The following is a 20,715-nucleotide window of genomic DNA, read 5'->3' as shown; positions in this document are numbered from 1 at the left end:
ATAGTTTTAGTAGATTTGTACTGTACTGTGCAGAACTTTTAGGCATGTTCAGGCCAAACAATGAGGCTGTAGTAAGGCGTGGATGTTGCATGTAAGCAGCCTGAGGCACCATGGGGCGGGAAGGAGGATTGGCACAACCCCACTCGTGCTCTGGCTGTCTTTGCATATTCCTAGCAGCATGAGAAAATAATCTGTTGAGAAAATAATGATGTTCACACCTTAAGGACACAACGAGGGGTGGATGTGGCAAGAAAGCATTGCCTTGGCAGGTAGTTGGGTTAGCCGTGAGCCCCTGGTTGTGCTATGGGTAACCCAAAAGCACGACAACCACTGGAGGTCTCTGGGTGCATTACCAAGGGTGAATAGCTCAGATGAAGCAGATGTTGTCGAGCTTGGCCTTGGTCTTGACTTTCATCATGTGTTGAACTTGACCCTGCCCCCCTGAGACAGAGGTTAGGGTTATGTTGGGTTATGTATGCTTTAATAGTGCATCAGTGAATAAGATAATGATGCTTTGTAGCTTTGAAGCTTTACTAATGCAGTAATAACACTTTATTGATTATGAGTTAAGTAATTATTAATGCTTTCCAAATGCTAGAGGTGTGTAATTACTATTAAGTGTTACCACAAACACGTAGACCAGTTAATTGTCTGCCTTAAGTTTTTCTTCAGATGCACGGTTTCAATACAGCCTATACAAAGATTTCCACCCATAGCAAATTTGACCATGAAGTTGAATGGCTGACCTATGACAGTGAGTGTAGCTCCTGAAAACCACAGTCCATTACTAACAGGTTGCTTGTCACTGCAAGACAGCTTGTCTTCTGCTGACAGGTGAAATGATGAGAGAATGAATCCAAATTGTCCAGAACTCTCTGATTTAAATCAATTGAAAGCTGCCGCTAGCATATTTTCTGCCACTAGTTAGGCTCCGCCCATAAACCCTGACATCACTATGTAGAAACACCAAATTGGTCTATTCACCCTCTTACAGGTGAGCTTTAAAAACAAAGATTACTATGTTTCAGTGAGTTTTCTGAGTGACAGTGAATCAGTTTTGATCTCGGTGCATCCCTACTGTTAAAGCGTCATGAATGCTCCACTGCTGCCTCCTGACTGGCTAATCACTGTGCTAATGGCATGCTCTGTTTTTCTTTCTTTCTTGCACTCTCACCACTTCCTGCCTGCTCCACCTCTCAACCCATCTGCCACGCCTCTTTTTTTTCCCGCTGTGTTTGTTAATGGATTGATCCTTTATTGGGCTCTGCTGCTCCTCTGGCTGTGATCCTGCTCTCTCATTGGCTGACTCCGCTGTCATGTAAAACGCTGCATGACCGATCGCAGCCCAACAGGCGGTTTTTCATCCCGCCCCAGTCCCCCGACCTGTGTCAGTCCCCCAACTGCAGCCCCACCCACTCCCCTGAGGTCCGCCTTAATGGCGTGGGGCCCCGCACTCCCAACTCCTACCAGCCAAAGATGGGGTCCCCCCTCATGCACCCCCGCACGCAGACCCTCCCCGCCAAGCCCAAAGTGTCCGAGAAACCCCTCCAGACCACCAGATCCAACCCTCTCCCCAACACAGCCCAGACCCCCTCCACCCCCAAATCTGAGCCCTCCACACCCAGCAACCCTCTGGTCCCCGTCATCCCCAACAGCCCCAGGGTGAGACGTCACCCCCCTCTTACTGTCCCCCCCAAACTATCCATCCCTCTGTCCCCTGTACCTCCTATGTCCCCCCGCCGTCGACACCACCTCCACCCTGACCACAACGGCAAATCTGTCCCCATCACGCAGGTGACCCCCCACCCCTCCCCCAGAGGGAGCCCTCTCCCCACCCCCAAAGGCACCCCAGTGCACACGCCCAAGGACAGCCCGGCCGGCACACCGAGCCCGACGCCACCGCCAAGCCCGTCCATTGGCGGTATGCCATGGAGGACACGCCTCAACTCCATCAAGAACAGCTTCCTGGGCTCGCCACGCTTCCACCGCAGGAAAATGCAAGGTAGGGGGAGGGGGGCCTCTTTTATTAACACTACAATTACTGTTAACAGTGTTTTTAAATCAAATAAAACAAACTGAACATTTAAACTAATTCATCTAGACATTTAAAAAAAAAGGCAATTTACTAAAATGCTAATTTGGTATTACATGTCTCTGGTGTAATTTGGTTGCCAGGTGTCATTTAGAGTCTGCAAATGGACATTTTGAAATCTGCCTGGAGATTTCTAAACAAAAAAATTGTATAAAACAGTCATTTTTGTTTGGTTTTAACATCAAGTTACAGATTGGACTTTAGAAATTCATGGGAGTGAGAACAAGTTTGTGAAGAGCCCCATGCCTTTATTCACCTAGTACCCAAAATGGCTTAATCCACAAATCAACAAAGCCTTACCCAAGGGAAATATTACAAGCTAAGCTGAAGCACCACAAAGAAACTCCAAAGCCTTTTTTAAAAATCATTATTATTATTAATATTGTTCTTGGTGTTGTTCAAGTATTACATTTAGTTTTATTTTTATATCAAACCATTTTTCCAATCCAAATTTGCATGTTTAGTCAGACTTCTCTGTGCTAATACACTGGTCTTTGATTTCTAAATTATGAGGTAAATTTGGTTTATGACACCATGATAAATGTTTTGATGACAGCCCAAAAAGGAAATTTTCTGATGCATAATAACCTCTATAATAGCTGGATAGGTGTGATGTCGCAGCATTGTACCACTGAAGTTGTTGTTCAAACCAGCCCTTGATCAGCACCACAGAGCGGCTCATAAATCCTGACTAACAACAGCCTGAAACATCTTCAGCCAGGTTTCATTAAAGTAATAAAAATCTAAAATTGGTCCAGCTTACTCTGTGATAGACACGAAAACTGTTGAGAAGCCGAGATGCAACTGCCACTACAGAAAATGCATTTCAAACTGGAACACTGTCATCATAAATTTAACCATTTACTGCAAAATGGATAAAGAGTTTTACTTGGCAGAGAAGGCTCTGCTTTAAAGAAACTCCCCAGACTTTCCAGGGAGTACACTGCTAGAAATCCCCATTCAGATAGATATGTTTATGACATGCATATTGAATACAATGAAAGTAGTTCTGAAGCATTTAATCCAGAATAGCACGAAACTAAGTATGGGGGTGTAACAGCTGTATGTTGTAAAGGAAGAGGCTAGGGTGGAGGAGGTGAAACTTTGCCTGCAGCAGCATGATGCATTAATGCAAGCAGGGATAAGTAAGAAGGACTTCATATTTAAATAGGCCATTGTGTTCAGAGAAAGAGCTGTGATTGGCTGCTGGAGCTGGGAGGTGATCATTTGGATCAGCTGACCATATGACTTCCATGTCCTGCATGAACTAATGCTTAGCTTCATCAATTTAAGTGCAGCAAAAGTCAAAATGAAAGCCTGTGGTCTTTCTAGGCAGAACTGTTCATATTTGTGCAAATTAAATAAAATAAAATTTCAAATTAAAATACAGACAAATTTCAGGGAAAGTCACGAACCGGCAGGATTGCATATTTAATTCAGCAAAGTTAAAGGTATTACAAATGTGAGAACAGTCAAAATGACTGCAATGGTCTTTCTAGTATTAAAAGAGACTTCTGTGTGTGATTAATGCAGATCAGATCTTTATGATTTTATCTCATTCTTATCTGAAGAGTTGATAGAGTGTTTATGCTTAAGAAGTAGCTCAGGGGAATAACAGAACCACAAATCATCTTCCTCCTCCTCTCAGCTTTATTTCACCTGCTGCAGACTTATCACCAGAAACCACAGCCTCTGGACATATCATACACATGATAACTATCTCATTACAGGAAGTGGAAAATTCACCTTTTTCCTGCTTCAGTTTAAGTGTTTTTTCCTGCTGCTGCTCTGAAAGAGTCGTGAAACCCCTCAGGACAAACTGAGCTGAGTCGTGATGACACAAGATGATCTCTTCTATGATAAGAGATAATTTATCAAACCTGAAAAATCGGTAAAAACATGCATACAAGAAAAGAGGAGCTCAGCTCCAATCTGAGGAGTTGTGTTTAGGGACTTCAATTTCATCTACTTCTCTGATTCAGTAACTTGTCTTTTGTCTCCACAGTTCCCACCCAGGAGGACATGTCCAGTCTGACTCCAGACTCGTCCCCAGAGTGAGTAAAGCAACATCACCTCAGCCATAAAACAAGCTGGAAATATGTTCTGTGAACTCTTAAAAATGCTCAAAATTTGGAGTAATATTAAGATTAACTCTTCTTGAAGGATGCATAGAGGGTGCAAAAGGATTAAAATGTAAGAGTTAAAGAAAGAATTAGAAATAAAGTGTGCAGAAGTATGGTATTGAGCAGCCATATTCATGCTGCCTTTGAATTAAACTCATAAAGTTGTTTGTTGTATTAAAGGTTTAGCATTTAAATGAATGGTTTAGGAGTAATAAGACACAACAAAGGTGAAGATCAAGATTACCTAGAGATAGAACACCTGCCATACCTCCTTCTGGTCTCATATGAAGCTAGAAACTGAGGTTGATGGGCTCTACCATTTCTAAAAACTTCATCGAATACATCACGGGTCATGAACTAAAAGCTTTTAGCAAAAATGTTCCTACATTGTTGTTAATACCAAAAAAAAGGGCGGATTTCATATTGTCCCTTCTTGTGAACACAGTAAACACAACCCCATCTGATTATAAAAACATAATGCAAGATAAATAATTATGATTAGGGCTGTCAAACTGTTGAAAATGATAAGTGCAATTATTGCCAGAATGTGTGTGGTTAATCATGAGTATTCTTTACTTTTCATTGCATTTTATAATTCTACTGTTTTGCATTTTAAAATGTAACCCCAACACCAGAGCCCATTGAAGGTGTCCTGCTATCTGTACGCTCAAAGCACATTAAGAGCTAAATACTAAAGTGGTTTTGAGTTTATCTGTGAATACTAAAAAATTTGTGCACAGATCTGTAAACTGTGTGCACCCTTTTGGTTTTGCTGCTCTCGTACTGCAAAAAATGAAAAGAAAAATAAAACCTTAATTCAAACATAACAACAAACAAGCCAAAAAATGCAGTTTAATAAACATGTAACCTTGCTTCAGATGCAAATGCATTTTGCATAAACGTGAATAAACACATTTGATGTCTGTCTCCTCCCTGCAGACTGGCTAAGAAGTCGTGGTTTGGGAACTTCATCAACCTTGAGAAAGAGGAGCAGATCTTCATCGTGATCAGAGACAAACCTCTGAGCTCCATAAAGGCAGACATCGTCCACGCCTTTCTCTCTGTATGTCTAACCTTTATTTCCATTCCTCTTTGTTTAATAAATCCTTGCTACCATGTCTTTAATGCACTTTATTGCCCCAAAAGATTGACATTCCACAAAAAAACAATGCAGTATTAACATGTCATGTCGTGGATGGCATCACTCACTAAAGTGGACAGATAAAGTACCGGTGTTGAGGTCAGGCTACTATGCATTTTAGTGGATAATTACGTTCAAGCTGTGTTTCTTAGGCATATAAATAACAGAGTCACTAAGTCACATCAGGAGTACTCAGAATCAGAGAAACTAGTGAAGAACGGACTGAAAGAGGCATTTATCTGTACACAGGCAGTGATGTGACTAGCAAAAGCCTAAATGCCTTCATAACTGTTCTCGTCAATATTTCATTGTTTAGTTTTTCTTCAAAATATGCTCATCAGACATGCATTTCATAGAAAACTAGCATGCATTCAAGTTACCAGAAATCATGGACACATTTTAAACCATAGCACTGGTATCAGTCTATTCAGTACTTCTGTTACAAATGAGATGTTACACAGGAAAAAGCTGTTTTATGCTTTATATAATGATTTGTAAGTATCCAACAGTGACATTTTAAGCTTTCTTAACTTTTTGTTTACAAAATTTGCATGGCATAGATTTGCACAGAGACTTTTGGTGTTTTTTAGAGCTGTTATATCTGGTAAGTAACCTGTCCCTGCTATGTGGGGGTGGGGGGGGGATTACATTTAGGGAAAACCTCACTGTGCACTGATTGGCGTTTCTCGTTTGATTGACAGATAGCTTGACAGGCAACGCTACCACCAGAAGGCTAGCTTTAGTGCTGGCTTAGCTGACAGGAAGTCCAGCTCAGTGGGCGGGCTCTTGTCTGCCGTTAGGTTGATCCAAAGTTCAGTTGAAAGAGTGATTTCAGTATGGAGGCCACCATAGATTGGCTTCTAAAGCTGTTTGAGTCTGCCTCTTGTAATCAAACGGCTGCTGTCACACAGGATTTGTCTAATTATTTTTACAGTCTATGTACAGGCCCAGGAAAGACAGAGTTTAGTGAGGCTTCCATCCACAAGTTTTATGCACAATTATTAATCTATTCATAAAAAATGAGACTGGAAATGCTGCAAATCATTGGTGTCAGGCCAACACCGCGTGTCTCCATTTTTTTTCCCTTTATCAGTGCTGTTAGTCACCCTTTAAATCCGTCAGTGGGTTTTAGCCAGTTTATAGCAATCTAAAGTTTTGTCCCGATGCCAGTGAAAATTTTAAAAAGAAACAAAAAGATTTAAAATATTGCAAAAAGTTTTTACACTCAGAGGAAGTGGAAAGTTGGGGTATCAGTAACAGGATTCTGCAACTTTTTTTTCAGCAGAAACACATTCAGCAAAAGCTCATTGATATCTCTGGATTAAAATGCTTAAATAAATGCCCAAGGTTGTTGCTAGAACTCTTCCAAGAGCACAAAGGTTTAGAAAAAGCTGCTAAAAAGTCTCCATTTCCACTGGTAAAAATTCTCTTTAGTTTTGTTTATGTATTCACTGGCCTTCAAAAGCCTGGTTTTCAGAGCATAATGCAATCCAGCTCTGAGTAGTGTTTTTATCTATGTTTCATAAAAGTAACACCCACTGCTTGGCCTTGACTCCTAATACTCACATAACAGCAGTGGATAATAACACACAAATTTGCATTTTCTTTTGCAAGATTTATTTAAAAAAAAAAAAAAAGAAAGGCTTTAATTTATTATACCTCTATCATGACAAATGTGAGGTCTATCCAGGTAAAAATCTAAATTTTACCATGTGATAAACAGTTCAGAATTTGTCATACTTCAGTGGCTGGTAGGTGTAAACTGAGAAGTCATAGGAAGCCAAGTACTGTAAAGAAAATGTTTCTCTAAGAGGAATCTTAGTGTTTTTAAGCAGCTGAAAAGCAGAAGTTTTCTTCCTTTTCCCGTGACTCCAGGCTTCAGTTCAGTCATTGCATGTGTTGTGTGTCCATGTTGTGTTACAGTCACAGCAGCGTGGCGTGCAGCAGTCGTCTCCCATCTCTGTTAATAATTACTGAGATACTGACGCTGTGAAACTCTGTGACGTCTTCAGATGTAATTCGTCCAACACGTTGTCTCCTTCTGCTCCTGTCTGCGGCGCTAACATCCACGCTGCCACCTTCGCAGATGCAGAAGCTGTTAGTCGTCTGTGTTGTTGCTGAGTCACAGTCTGCTCTCTCTCACTGTCAGATCCCGAGTCTGAGCCACAGCGTCATCTCTCAGACTAGTTTCCGGGCGGAGTACAAGTCCACGGCCGGTCCGACGGTTTTCCAGAAGCCTGTAAAGTTCCAGGTGGATATCACCTACACGGAGAGCACCAGCGCCACCAAGGACAATGGCATCTACTCTGTCACCTTCACCCTGCTCTCAGGTAAACAGCAAAGACTACATACAGTGGAGCAGGGTCAGGCAGCCTGGACTGTGTTTCAGTGACACCTTTGGCTTTGGCTTTTGCTGACTGCATCCAGTTTACACTGAAGGGACTGAAACATTTTACACTGAAGCATACCACAGATATAAACATGCTTACAGACTGTTTTTTTTTTCTTTGTAAAGACTATACAAGAGTTGAAATTATTCTAACTTTATTATATTATTGCTTAAAGTTATTTTTATAAATTTGCAGAACTAGGGTGTGTTTGAGTGCACTCAGTTTAGGTAATTCATGTTGTGCCCAAGCACGTTTTACCCCTTAAGTACCACGGTGAGTGCTCCGTTCACTGCTCAGGCACAGTACACTCTCTTGGCCCTGGTACAAATGGAATGGGGGTGGGCTGCAGTTACATATCATTGCTCATGCACAGCAAAGAGGTGACGTATAATGATTACAACCCCTCCTCTCAGTCATTTTAAACAATGGAAGAGTGTTAAAGGTTCAAAGGTAGCTTAAGGTAGCCCCTCCCCCAATGTGTCTTGAAGGTCCAGTCACTGGTTTATCAGTATTCCTGGCTGCCATTACACCATGAAGACAAAAGAACACCTCAAGAAACTCGGAGAACTCAGAGAAAAGGTTAATGAAAAGTATAAGTCAGGAGATGGATACAAAAAATTCCAAGGGAATGAACATCCCTCTGAGTTTAGTTAAATCTATCATCCAGAAATGGAAGGAATATGTCCCATGTGTAAATCTGCCTACATCAGGCTATCCTCGCAAACTGAGTGACCTTGCAAGAAGAAGACGAGTGAGAGAGGCCACCAAGACACCTATGACTACTCTGAAGGAGTTACAAGCTTCAGCAGCTGAGATGGGAGTGTCTGCAGACAACAACTGTTGGCCGGGCTCTTCACCAGTCAAGGCTTTATGGGAGAGTCGTGACCAAAAAGCCACTGTTGAAGAAAACTCAGATTAAATCTGGACTTTAGTTCACCAAATGACATGTCAGACACGGTGCGGACACCAAACACTGCACGTCTCAACAAAAATATCATTTCAAATGTGCAGCATGGTAGTGGCAGCATCATGCTTTGGGGATGCTTCTCGGCAGCTGGCCCTGGAAGACTTGTAAAGGTAGAGGGTAAGATTAATGCAAAAAAATATTTTAAAAAATCTTGGAGGAGAATCTTATTCAGCCTGCAAGCTTGGGAGATTTATTTTCCTGCAAGAAAATGACCTGAAGGCATACAACGAAAGCTACACAGAAATGGTTTAAAGACAACAAGGTGAATATTCCGGAGTAGCCGAGTCAAAGCCCAGACCTCAATCCAATAGAGAAAGTGGCTGGACTAGTCGCTTATTTTACATTACATATTTTTGTTTAACAATACTTAGTGGAAATCTGTTTTTACTTTTTGTTCTTTTTTTTTTTTCAAAGAAGCCAAATTATATTGACCATGATTGATTTATAAAATGAATGAAAGGGTAAAACATCCAAGGATATGAATCAATTTTACAGTCACTGTACAGTGCTTAACAAATTTATTTGACCACCTGTCATATTTGTCTCAGAGACCATCCAGCATCATGAAGTGCTTTAATGCGGACTCTTTCATTTTCACTGAGCTCTCCACGTTTTACCATTTTGAACAGGAATGAGGGATTTCAAACTGAATTCACCCAAATTTGAGCCGGCTCACTGGGCTTCTCTGAAAAGTCAGAAATGAATCAAGCATAACATTCAACCACTAAAACTCATTTTTCTTTTCAGGAATGCAAGTAAATAACTGTAATGTGACATATTAATCAAGAAATATTAATGTGCTTTACTGTTATTTCAGTTTTTTTGTAAATCAGTAAATTTGAAAATTCATGGATAACAATAATAATTATATTTTAGCATTAAAAATATAATTTGGGTTAAAGAGCTTCTACATATTGGTGTATTAACCATTGCAGAAACATAAAAAAATGATTCTGGTAATTACCAATGCTGTTAATTTAGGGCAGCTGTGGCATAAACCTTACTTTGATTAGGGTTAGGGTGGTCTAATAAATGTGTTAAGCACTGTATATCCCTTAAACTACATTCCAAAAAATACAGTGATACCTCATTACAGATGTAGTTTGGTTTTCTTTTGATATCACTCCTGTTCCATCTCACACAGACTGTTGAAGTCAGCACTGATTTATGTTTCTCATGGTAGGACACTTTTTAACATGCTGATTAAACATAACTTCTCTCTCCTCAGGTCCCAGCCGACGTTTTAAGCGTGTGGTGGAGACCATCCAGGCTCAGCTGCTCAGCTCCAATGACCAGCCCGGCATCCAGCCGCAGATATCTGGTAAGTGGGGTCCCTCGCCACCCTCCTCCTCCTCCTCCTCCTTCTCTCCTCCTCACAGCCTCCCTTCCCCGCCTCACGGCATCCTGGCACTCCTCACAGCTACACCTGCAGAACACCTCGGCCTGGATCTGCTCGGCTCAGCTCGGCTCGGCTCGGCTCGGCACACTGCTTTAGCACACAGCATCTCCACGTGCATGGCGAGCACACAAACACGCACACTCACAGAGGATATGAGCTGTAGATGTGTATTTACTGCCTCTCAGGAGCTGTACATCAAACTGCAGACAGCAGCTCGCCTCTCATTGCGTCTGACTCAGCAGAAAACACACAAACAGGCAAACAGTCGCTCATAAAAATGGTATATTTACACCTGGACACGTGAGGATCAGCTGTTTGATTTGTGCATGTTCCTTTTTATCTGAGAGAGGAAACAAGATTAGAGAATATTACTCCTGCTGTTTTTTTGGTGTTTAGTCTTATCACTGAAACATTACCTCAGATCTCTCTAATTGTCTCTGACATAATTGGATATTTTGGGCTGCCTATAAAAAGATGGACTGATGATGAAAATATGGAAGAAAAGAAAGAGTGACTGTGTGTTCTCCAGTCGTCTTTATGTTAGTTCTGTTTGTTAGTGTGACACTGAAGTAGTCCTGTTTCTGTATCTGTGGTTATTTACTTGATAATGGTCCCCTCTGGTGGTGAAGCAGGGTTACTACAGCCCATCTACACAAACACTACTGTTATTCTCTCTAAAAAGCTTAATGCTGCACATAAATAATGCCTTCAAAGTTGAACTAGGAGCAAACAAATCACCTTCTCAACTGCTTTGCTAAATAATATCATTATGATAGATTCAAAGCCTCAAGCCATCACTAAACTGTGATTAAAACCTCAGGCAGATGGATGCTTTAGAAGAACAAATACAACAAAAATTTGCAATTTTGCAGAGAAATTCTTTTTCGTAAGAAATTTGCAGTGCTGTAAGTAGAAATCTGTTAATTGTCCTTATTAGCCATCAATGCCAAGATTTATAGAGGTACGCTTAACCACAGTCAAACATTAATTTCTAGTTTAGAATAGACATATCCAAATAGAATATACCTTTCAACTTAGTATATAAGGTGCACCTTCAGTCTCTATTTTCAGATCAAAAGTGGACTGCAACCCATAAACCACTGAACATATTCCAGTGTAAAATGCTAAGAGAGGTAATTTAATGATGCTTTTCTCTATCTAAAGCTTTGTACCATTACAGACTGCCTACAGCCTGATGCTACTGAGAATTCCCCCTCTTCAGAGGGGTTGTAAACAGTTGCTATGCTACACAGACTAGGCTGGGATAGAGAGCAATGCAGACCAAGCTTGCAGCACCGCTGTGCACCATCTTCCCTCCTTCACTAGGTCATAATCCTGCATTTAAACTTTATGAAGTCAAAACACTCTGTCTGCTACCCTTATCTTAAGTAGGGGCGACGGATATTTGCTCCTAAGGGCTGATATTGACACTGATGATTAGCAGTGCATGTGACCGATAACCGATATTTGGAATCAATATGGTTTTGTTATGACAATCAGAATGTACTTAACATAGTAAACATAAAAATGCATGTTAAAAAATAAGGAATATAAACAATATAGCACCATCTCTGTCAACATGAGAAAAAGCACAGCGAAACACAGTGGCACCAGGAAACAGGAAGTGATGCTGCACACTCTCAGTGCCACCCAGACCTCAATGCAGAGAATTAGCTGAGACTGTGAAGAGGTAAAACAAAACCATCCTGCAGTGGAGTTAAAGTAGCACACATTTGAATTAACAGGTTTTGGCTGATTATCACTAAAATAAAATGTTGATACTGATTATTGTTGGCATCAATAATCAGCCAGGCTGATAATCAGTCGACATCTTGTCTTAAGGGCCACAAATGACCAACCTGCACTAATATAAAACAGCTTAATTAAATTCAAATACATTAAAAATACATAATTCATGAGGAAGAAACCTCATTCATCCCCAACTTAATAAATATGTTTTTTTCCTCTCTTTATAATGCAGCTAGACTTCATTTAATCACTTAACACTACTTCTATTTTATTTATTACAATTATTTTCTTTACTAAATTAGAGGGTTTTTTTATTCAGATATTATGAAAAGACTTTTTGCAAGGGATACTTAAATAGCTTTCATGAAAGTAGAAATGTGCAGAAATCAGTTTTTAATGCATTTTATTAAAGGGAACAGGCTAACTGTTTTAAGACTGTAGTTCAATTTCTTATTTTCATTTATTCTACAATTTTGGAATTGGGAAACATGCTCCTATTTTTTAACCATCACTCCCAGCCATACTGAGTTCAAACAACATTAGAAAAGAATAAAATAAGATTAAATATATAAAACAAAACAGTAGAGATCATTAGTATTGAGGTTAGGGATGCAACCATGCATCTGTTTGACACTGATATCATTCAGTATCAGCCCTGTTTTCAAACATTGGGAGCCACTGGTCTCAACTTTTTTTTTTTTTTTAACTGACATGAACTCACCTTGAATGAGCAGTTAAATGTAAAACACTTTATTTTATTGGGCAGGAAACTTCAGCAGAGTAGGGCCAAAAGCAAACACTGTATTAGGAAAAAAAACTAAAAGGTAGATTCATCATTAGAGGTTAGCAGACTATTCCCAGTTTTGCCTAAAATTAATTCAATATTAGACCCCAAAATACCTGCTCACATTCAAAATGCTGTGCTATGAGCTAACTTTATTTGCAGAAGGCTGCAGAAATGAGAAAAGGTGGATGAAATAGAGAGAGACATAAAAAATGGACACCACCATGTAGCTTATTTATGGACACTCCTGTATCCACACCAAAAGCTTCTCCTCAGTTTTTTTTTCTGTTAGCTGATGTCTAGATTCAGGACTTTTTCATGACCCTATAGTCCAAAAGCACCAATGATCACTGACACACAGAGAAGGAGCAGCAGTCTGAAGAGTCACTGCCACAGATGGGAACTGTTATCAGGCACTGTTTGCACAGTCACCTCCACCTGTAGATGTGCCAATAACCCACATCTCTACCTACATCTATCTGCTCTGTCTACTTCTACACCCACTCTCTTCTTCTGGCCTGCCTCTCCATGACACCTGCTTCTGTCACCTCAGCTTTACTCTGACGACACCTGGATGGACTGAATGATCCGCATGCTGAATGAAACGCAAACCCAGAACCATGCACACGTGCACAGGTGTCAGTAAAACTGGGTAAAACTGAACGTAAGCAGGGTCGGGTTCGTTTAGGATGCAGCGAGACTGAGGTCTACGTGTGCCGATGGTTCTGGGTGAGCTGTCATTCACACAATGATTGTGCATTAAAGCACCGATGCACTCAAACAAAAGCATGCTGTGTGCCATATGTAGCAGCAAACAAACACAAAGTCTGTGGCTGTGTTTGCTGGTCTGTGTTCGATCGGCCTCAGAACCAGATGATCTGCATGTGTCGATGAAACTTAACACCTAACAGCTCTGCAGACACACAAACATGACTGTCTCTCTCTGTGTGTGATAGCTCATTCATGTGTTGAAGGTTAGATTTGTGTGGATGCAGCAGCAGATGGATTTTAAAGTAAAATCTGTCACAGGGAGTGATCAGCTTCAGAGTGCCTGTCTTTAAAATCTTGTCAAAGTTTTTCTTGTTTTAACACCAAAAAGTGTTTCCAAAGCTGCAGACTGTACCCAGCACTCCTGATGGTCATGTGCCAGACGTGTGGTGGTTGATTATCAATGATTTGATGAGCTGAAGTCAGCCCAAATTATACTAACTTTACATGTTGTACAACAGTGCTTTCCAAAGTGAGAGCCAGAACTGTAGTTATGCCAACAGAGCTAAGATCATAAATATAATTTAAGATAACATTTCACTTTTTTATCATTAATTTTGACTGATATACACAGCAGGTGTCATGGTTTAACTGGTGTTGCATTAACTGGTAACATTGTTAAACATTCTACACCTGACCCTCTAACCATGTGAACTTTACAATGCCTTCAGAGACAGTAATGTCACTAGGAGAGTGTTGAAGGAGTCAGATAGCGTGTTTAGACAGATGAGTCTTAGAAAAAGTATATAGGTGACTTTGCTAATGCCTGATAAAAACAATGCAAACAAACCCTGTCAAATGCACTTTATGACTCCACAAATGCTTTCTAAATGACATTAATATCTCTGCAGCACTTATAAATTACTCTAACTGGAACACAAGCTGGGAAGAGTGATGTTTGGATTATAAATGCTTATTTCAATAGTAAAAGTGCTCAGATCAAAAATGGCTGAACATCTTTTGTAATGTCATCAGTTAATTCAGCACCAAATAAACTCTTACAATGTAATGTTACTTCATCTTTGTTATGTGCAAAAAATTCATTTAGACTGAAACTTTCTCATCTCTCACATCTGTTTATGAAATACAACCCCATTTCCAAAAAAGTTGGGTCGCTCTGTAACATGTAAATAAAACCCAGTGCAGTGATTTTCAAATCTCATAAACCCATATTTTATTCACAATAGAGCTTAAACAACATATCAGATGTTGAAACTGAAACATTTTATTATTTCATGAAAAATAAAAGCTCAGTCTGAACATGATCCAGCAACACATCTCAAAAAAGTAGGGACAGGGCCATGTGTGTATCATCCCCTCATCTTCTCAGTCGCTGGAGTTGTGGGAGAGGAATGTTGTCCTATTCTTGTCTGATGTAGGATTGTAGCTGCTTGACAGTCTTGGCTATTCTTTGCTGGATTTTTTATATTGTTCCAAATGTTTTCTCTACAGCAGCAAGGCCAGTTCAACACCCAGACTCTTTGACTGTGAAGCCATGGTGTGTGATGGATGCAGTATGTGGTATAGCATTGTCTTGCTGAAATAAGCAAGGTCTTCCCTGAAAGAGACGTTGTCTGGATGGGAGCATGTTGCTCTAAAACCTCTGTCTACTAGGCACTAATGCAGCCCTGTACCATCAGAGATGCAGGCTTTAGAGCTGATAGCAAGCTGGATGGTTGCTCTTCTTTATAATCTTCAGGACACCACATCTGTGGTTTCCAAAAAGACCTCAGATTTTGATTCATTTGACCACAGAACAGTTTTCCGTTGTAAGAAGAGAAGACTGTAGCAATTCTGGATCCTGTTCACATATGGCTTCTTCTTTGTATAACACAGATTTAACTTATATTTGTGGATGGCACAGCCAACTGTGGAGACAGTCAGAGATATCTGGAAGTGTTCCTGAGCCCATGGAGTGATTTCCAGTACAGAGTCATGGCTCTTTTTAGTGCAGTGCCGCCTGAGGCCCCCAAGATCACAAGCATCCAATACTGACCTTCAGACTTGTCCCATAATCATAGAGATTTCTCCAGAGTGTCTGTATCTTCTGATGTAATTATGTACCATAGATGGTGGGATATTGAAAATCTTTGCAACCTCTGCCCATCTTTACTTCTAAGAGACTCTGCCTCTAAAAAAGTCTCCTTTTTTGTAGTTGCATGTTATTGGCCTGTTGCCAAGTCCCAACGTTTTTGAGATGTGTTGCTGTTATCAAATTCAAAATGAGCTAATAAAAAAAAATCAAATAGTAAAATGTCAAAGTTTCCACATCTGATGTTGTTTGGGTCCTACTGTGAATAAAATATGGGTTCATGAGATTTGCAAATCAGTGCATTCTGTTTTCTTTACATCTTTCAGGGTGAACAGTTTTGTTTCTAAACTTGAAAAAGCTTGAAATTTGAACATATTTGAATATGCAATGACCTTTAAGTGAGTGCTGCGATAATGCTCCATCATGTAGAAAGTTTTTTGTTCAGGGTATAAAAGTCTCAGAACAAGCTCATCAAGCCCAAATCTTCAATCTTTGAAAAGCCATTTCAATCAGATATTTCAGTATGAACAGCACGTTTGACCCCGACCACTATGGAGGAACCTTTCAAAAGTAAAAGCCTTTTTAAGGCACTGTCTTGTTCAGCCACGGGTCAAAAGTTGGTATGTCATCATCATTCGCCAGCAGACATGGACGCCTCAAGCTACAATTAACCAGAAAGTGCAGAAAGAGTGCAAACTGTGTCGTGAACCCTCACTGTGACAGATTTTATCCTTTAAACTCGTACTCAGAAGTGGTAGAGAGTTAAGGCCAGTGTGCTACTGATGTTTGATGCCAACTGACTGATGATGAAGCGCTGAGCTGCCGTGACTCGGTCGGTGTTTCTGACGCTGTCCTCTGCTCTCAGATGGCTCTCAGCGCTCAGCTGCTTTGCCCCATAAATCCTCAAAACGTGGTAAGACCCAGAGCGACCGGGAGCTCCCGGCTAAATCACTTTAACTCTGGCTTTTAACGCACACTGGCAACATCCTGGAGGCCTGTCACAACACACCCTGTCTGCACTTAAACCTGTGTTTTTGTGTGTATGTGAGTGAGTGGGAGAAAAATATGTACATACTGTGAAAAAGTATTTGCACCTGTCCTGATTTCTTTACTTTTTTTGGCATATTTGTCTCATTTTAATATTTAAAACTAGTTTTAATATCAGACAGAAATAAGCTGGATCAATGCAAAATGCAGTTTTTACATAACCATTTCTGATTTAAAGGGAAAAAGTCATCCAAGCCTACCTGGCCCTATGTGCAAAAGTAATCAACCCCTAACCCTAACTGGTTGTTCCACCCTTGGTGGCAGTTACTGCAAGCTAACCACTGTGATAACTGTCACTGAGTCTTTCACATCACTGTGGAGGAGTTTTGGCCCACTCTTCTTTGCATAATTGTTTAAATTCAGCCATGTTGGAGGGCTTTTGAACATAAACAGCCTGTTTAAGGTCATTCCAGCATCTCCATTGTTTCAGTTGTGACTTTGACTAGGCCACTCCAAACCCTTCATCAAGTTTTTTTTTTTTTTTTTAAGTCATTTAGAGATGGACTTGCTGGTAGGTTATGGACCATTGTCCTGCTGCATAACCTAAGTGAAGTGGTCCAAATCCTGAAGCAGGAGAGCAACCCCAGACCATCACACTACCATCACATTTGACCCTCTAAAAAGTTCAACTTTTGTCTCGTCAGTCCACAGAATATTTTCCCAAAAGTCTTGCAGATCTTTAAGATGTATTTAGTCAAATCTTAGACAAGCCTTTGTGTTCTTTTCGGTCAGCAGTGGTTTTGGCCTTGGAACTCTCCCATAGATGCCATTTTTGCCCAGTGTCTTTCTTATTGTTGAATCATGAACTCTGACCTTAACTGAGTCAAGTGATGCCTGCAGGTCTCTAGATGTTGTTTTGGGTTCTTTTGTGACCTCCTGGATGGGATGGCTGTTCTGGGTATCCCTTTGCTCTTCCACAAGCATTAAGCAGGTACAGCACACGTTCCTGCTCTTCCTGTGCTGATAAGAAAAGCCTAAGGCAGGGAGAGAAACAACAAAAAACCCAGAGCAGAGTAGGCATCAATGACAACAGAATGGCATTGATAAAGTCAGAAGCAGAATGATGGAGGAGCTGGGGTGGAGGAGGGGTGCAAGAGCAGCAGCAGAGCATAGCCAGGAAAGAGCAGTTTAAATAAGGCAGCAGTTAAATTGTAATTATGGCAGTGCTTAACTTTTCGTCCTGCCTGAACTAATGCTATACGTTTGATTTTGGTTGGCCGGCCACACCAGGGAAGGTTTACCACCGTTCCAAGTTTTATCCATTTGTGGATAATGGCTCTCACCATGGTTCACTGGAGTCCCAAAGCCTTAGAAATGGCTTAGTAACTCTTAAATTTGTTTAGATGGCCAGATGATGTGATGCTTTTTGGTCTGGCAGAGTCATAGGGCCTGGGTTTGGCTGGTGAAATTGAACTCAGCTTTACAAAAATGTGGTTAATAGTAGTTCATCCGTGATTTAACAACTGGGGATGATTACTTTTCACATAGGATCAGGTAGGTTTAGATGACTTTTCTCCCTTAATAGATGAAATAATTATTTAAAAATATATATTTTGTATTAACTCAGGTTATCTTTGGCTAATATTAAAATTAGTTTGATGATCTGAGACATTTAAGTGTGACAAATGTGCAAAAGAAGACAGTAAAAATCAGGATGGGGTAAATACTTTTTCACAGCACTCTATACAGAGAGATAAAATTTTGTTTTTGTTCCTAAAAGTTTGCCCATTTTTGCCAAATGAGTCAAATTTTAGGTCTTAAATAAGCTCAGGAATTATCACATAATCTAAGAAACAATAACTTTAAAAAAAACAGCTCCTTTTTGATTAAAAAAAACAATTATTCCTTTGCTCAAAATACATAAAAACCTCCATCAGTCAGTCACTTATTATTACTTATTTAGCTTAACTGAAAAGTTAAAATATTAAATCAGATGGACTTATGTTATCATGTAAGCGTGTTTGTGAGCGTGTCTGTGAGTGTGACTCCTAACAGATGAAACTAACCCTCTGCATGGTAACACCTGAATACTGAGTTGTTCCCCTTCCTCATAAACTTTCCATATTTGAAATCACGCCAACCAAACATCAGACACTGACACACAAACAGCCACAAACACACGTCAGTGTTTCTATGAAGAGGATTAATGGTAAGTTATCACACCCAACAAAGACCCTCAGCTTAACATACATGTAACCTTTTTTAACCATGTTTGATCACTGAAGGACTCACTCTGTATAAACTAACCCTGAAATAATCAGTGATGGTGTTTTATTCAGTGTTATTGTGTGTTCTGTGCTGCATGTTTTCACTCCTGACTGTTTTGAAGCACTTTAAAATCAAATTTGTCCTAACAGATGGATGTTGGATGTTGTTGTGATGGATGTTGAAATGATGGAGAGTTAACTGGAGCTTTGGAAGACATTTAAAAACAGACAATTTACAAAGATTTTATATTTCTGATGAATTGATTTACTGGATGTTAGATTGATAAAATAGGTTTTCCACTGAGATTTAACCAGACTTAAATCAGATTTATTTATCAATCCTTTCTTCACACTGTCATGTTTAAATCTGGACCTCTGAATCTCACCTTAACTGTCCTCCAGTGCTCTAGTTCGCTCTCCATCTCAGCAGAGGAAACTGAGACTCTGAAGCCAAAACTAACCTCAACCATGCTGATTTTCACTCACTGACCACTTTATTAGGTATACCTGTTCTACTGTTTAAAAATGCAAATATCTAAGCAATCAATCATGTGACAGAAGCCAATGCATTTACACATGAAGACAAGGTCAAGACGATGTGCTCAGGTTCAGGTTTAGCATCAGAAATGAGAAGAACGCTGGTCTAAGTGACTTTGAATGTGCCATGGTTGTTGGCACCAGATGTGCTGGTCTGAGCGTGATTAAATTTTATTTTAGAGAGAATGTTTTATCTCATATTCTTGATTTAGGCCTTTTGGTGCAAGAGTCTAGTGAGTGAAAAGCTTTTTACTTGGAGTAAGAGGGTGGTCCACCCATAAAATGGCCTCTATAAGACAAACTAGAAATTACAGACAATGCAGAATCACTGCATACACTTCTTCTGTTTCATTAATGCCAATTCAGGGGAAATATTTGACTTAAGGTAGGCCCTATACGTTATTTTCTAGAAAATGCTGGGGAAAAAAATCTCTGATATCGTGACAGCTCTATCACATTTGGTGTGCAACAGCCTTTACGCATTGAAGAAATGTCGCCTGGTCTGATGAGTTGTGATTTACAGCTGCATTCAAATATCAGAGTAAATTTGGTGTAAAGCCTGCCAGATTGCCTACAACCATGGCACATTCAAAGTCACTGACATCCCCTTTATTCTCTGTTCTGGTGCTCAGTTTGGATTTTAGCACATCCTCTTGACCTTGCCTTCATGCCTAAGTAAAAAGGTAGCTAGCATGTAATTGCTGATTACATATTTGCATTAATGAACAGTGAAACGTGTGTACCTAATAAAGTGCTCAGTGAGTGTGTAAACCTATATGATAAAAAGGCACATCTTTGAGGGTTATGTTTTTATTCCACCTTCATTAACAGACTGCTGACTGTATAGAAAAAGTGAACGCAGCCCGCTCTACTGGTTGTAAAAATAGTCTTATAGATGAAGAAGTAGCCCACCCGTCAGATGATTTATTCCTTCATTTCACTTTTTACTCAGGAAGAGGACGAGGGCTGATAAGATAATTCTGAGAGCTGTCTTTTTTTCCAATTCTGAGAAAAAAGTCAGACATTGTTTGTAAAAAAAAAAAAAACTAAAGGGCAGAATTCTGCCTTTTTCTGACCTTTTTCTTAGAATATTGACTTTGGACTCAGAAATCTGAGATTATAGTCATCATTTTTACTTTCAACTCTTGATTTTGACTTTTTCTCAAAATTCTAGTTGTGATGTCAAAGTTCAGACTTTTTTCCCAAAAATTTTGACCTTAATCTGAATCTCAGACTTCTCACTTTAATCTGAATCTTGAAATTATGTCTTTAATCCCTGAAATCTGCGTTTTTTCCCCTCAGAATTCCTTTTATCTTAAACTTGGAATTCAGTCTTTTCTTTCTCAGAATTCTAACTTAATTCTAAATTCCAGAATTCCTACCTTAACGTCAGATTTTTTACTATTTCATCGAAAAATTTTTGGAGAGATTGATAATCTTTGTTTAGGAATTATAACTTTAATCTCAGAATTCTTAGAG

General features: G+C 39.9%; 1 protein-coding gene across 1 annotated transcript in view; it reads left to right on the top strand.

Annotated features, from left to right (window-relative positions):
- The window catches only part of LOC121511637 (serine/threonine-protein kinase BRSK2-like), a 117,638-nt gene that overhangs the window by 88,036 nt on the left and 8,887 nt on the right, over positions 1 to 20,715 (top strand). The window contains exons 14-18 of the mRNA XM_041790390.1: positions 1,795 to 2,002; positions 4,098 to 4,146; positions 5,155 to 5,278; positions 7,506 to 7,686; positions 9,942 to 10,034. Coding sequence (XP_041646324.1) covers positions 1,795 to 2,002; positions 4,098 to 4,146; positions 5,155 to 5,278; positions 7,506 to 7,686; positions 9,942 to 10,034 — 655 coding nt within the window. The remainder of the gene's footprint in view (positions 1 to 1,794; positions 2,003 to 4,097; positions 4,147 to 5,154; positions 5,279 to 7,505; positions 7,687 to 9,941; positions 10,035 to 20,715) is intronic.

This window comes from Cheilinus undulatus, linkage group 1 (genome assembly GCF_018320785.1).
Source record: "Cheilinus undulatus linkage group 1, ASM1832078v1, whole genome shotgun sequence".
Taxonomy (NCBI): Eukaryota; Metazoa; Chordata; class Actinopteri; order Labriformes; family Labridae; genus Cheilinus; species Cheilinus undulatus.
This window is presented reverse-complemented; position numbering and strand designations above follow the sequence as displayed.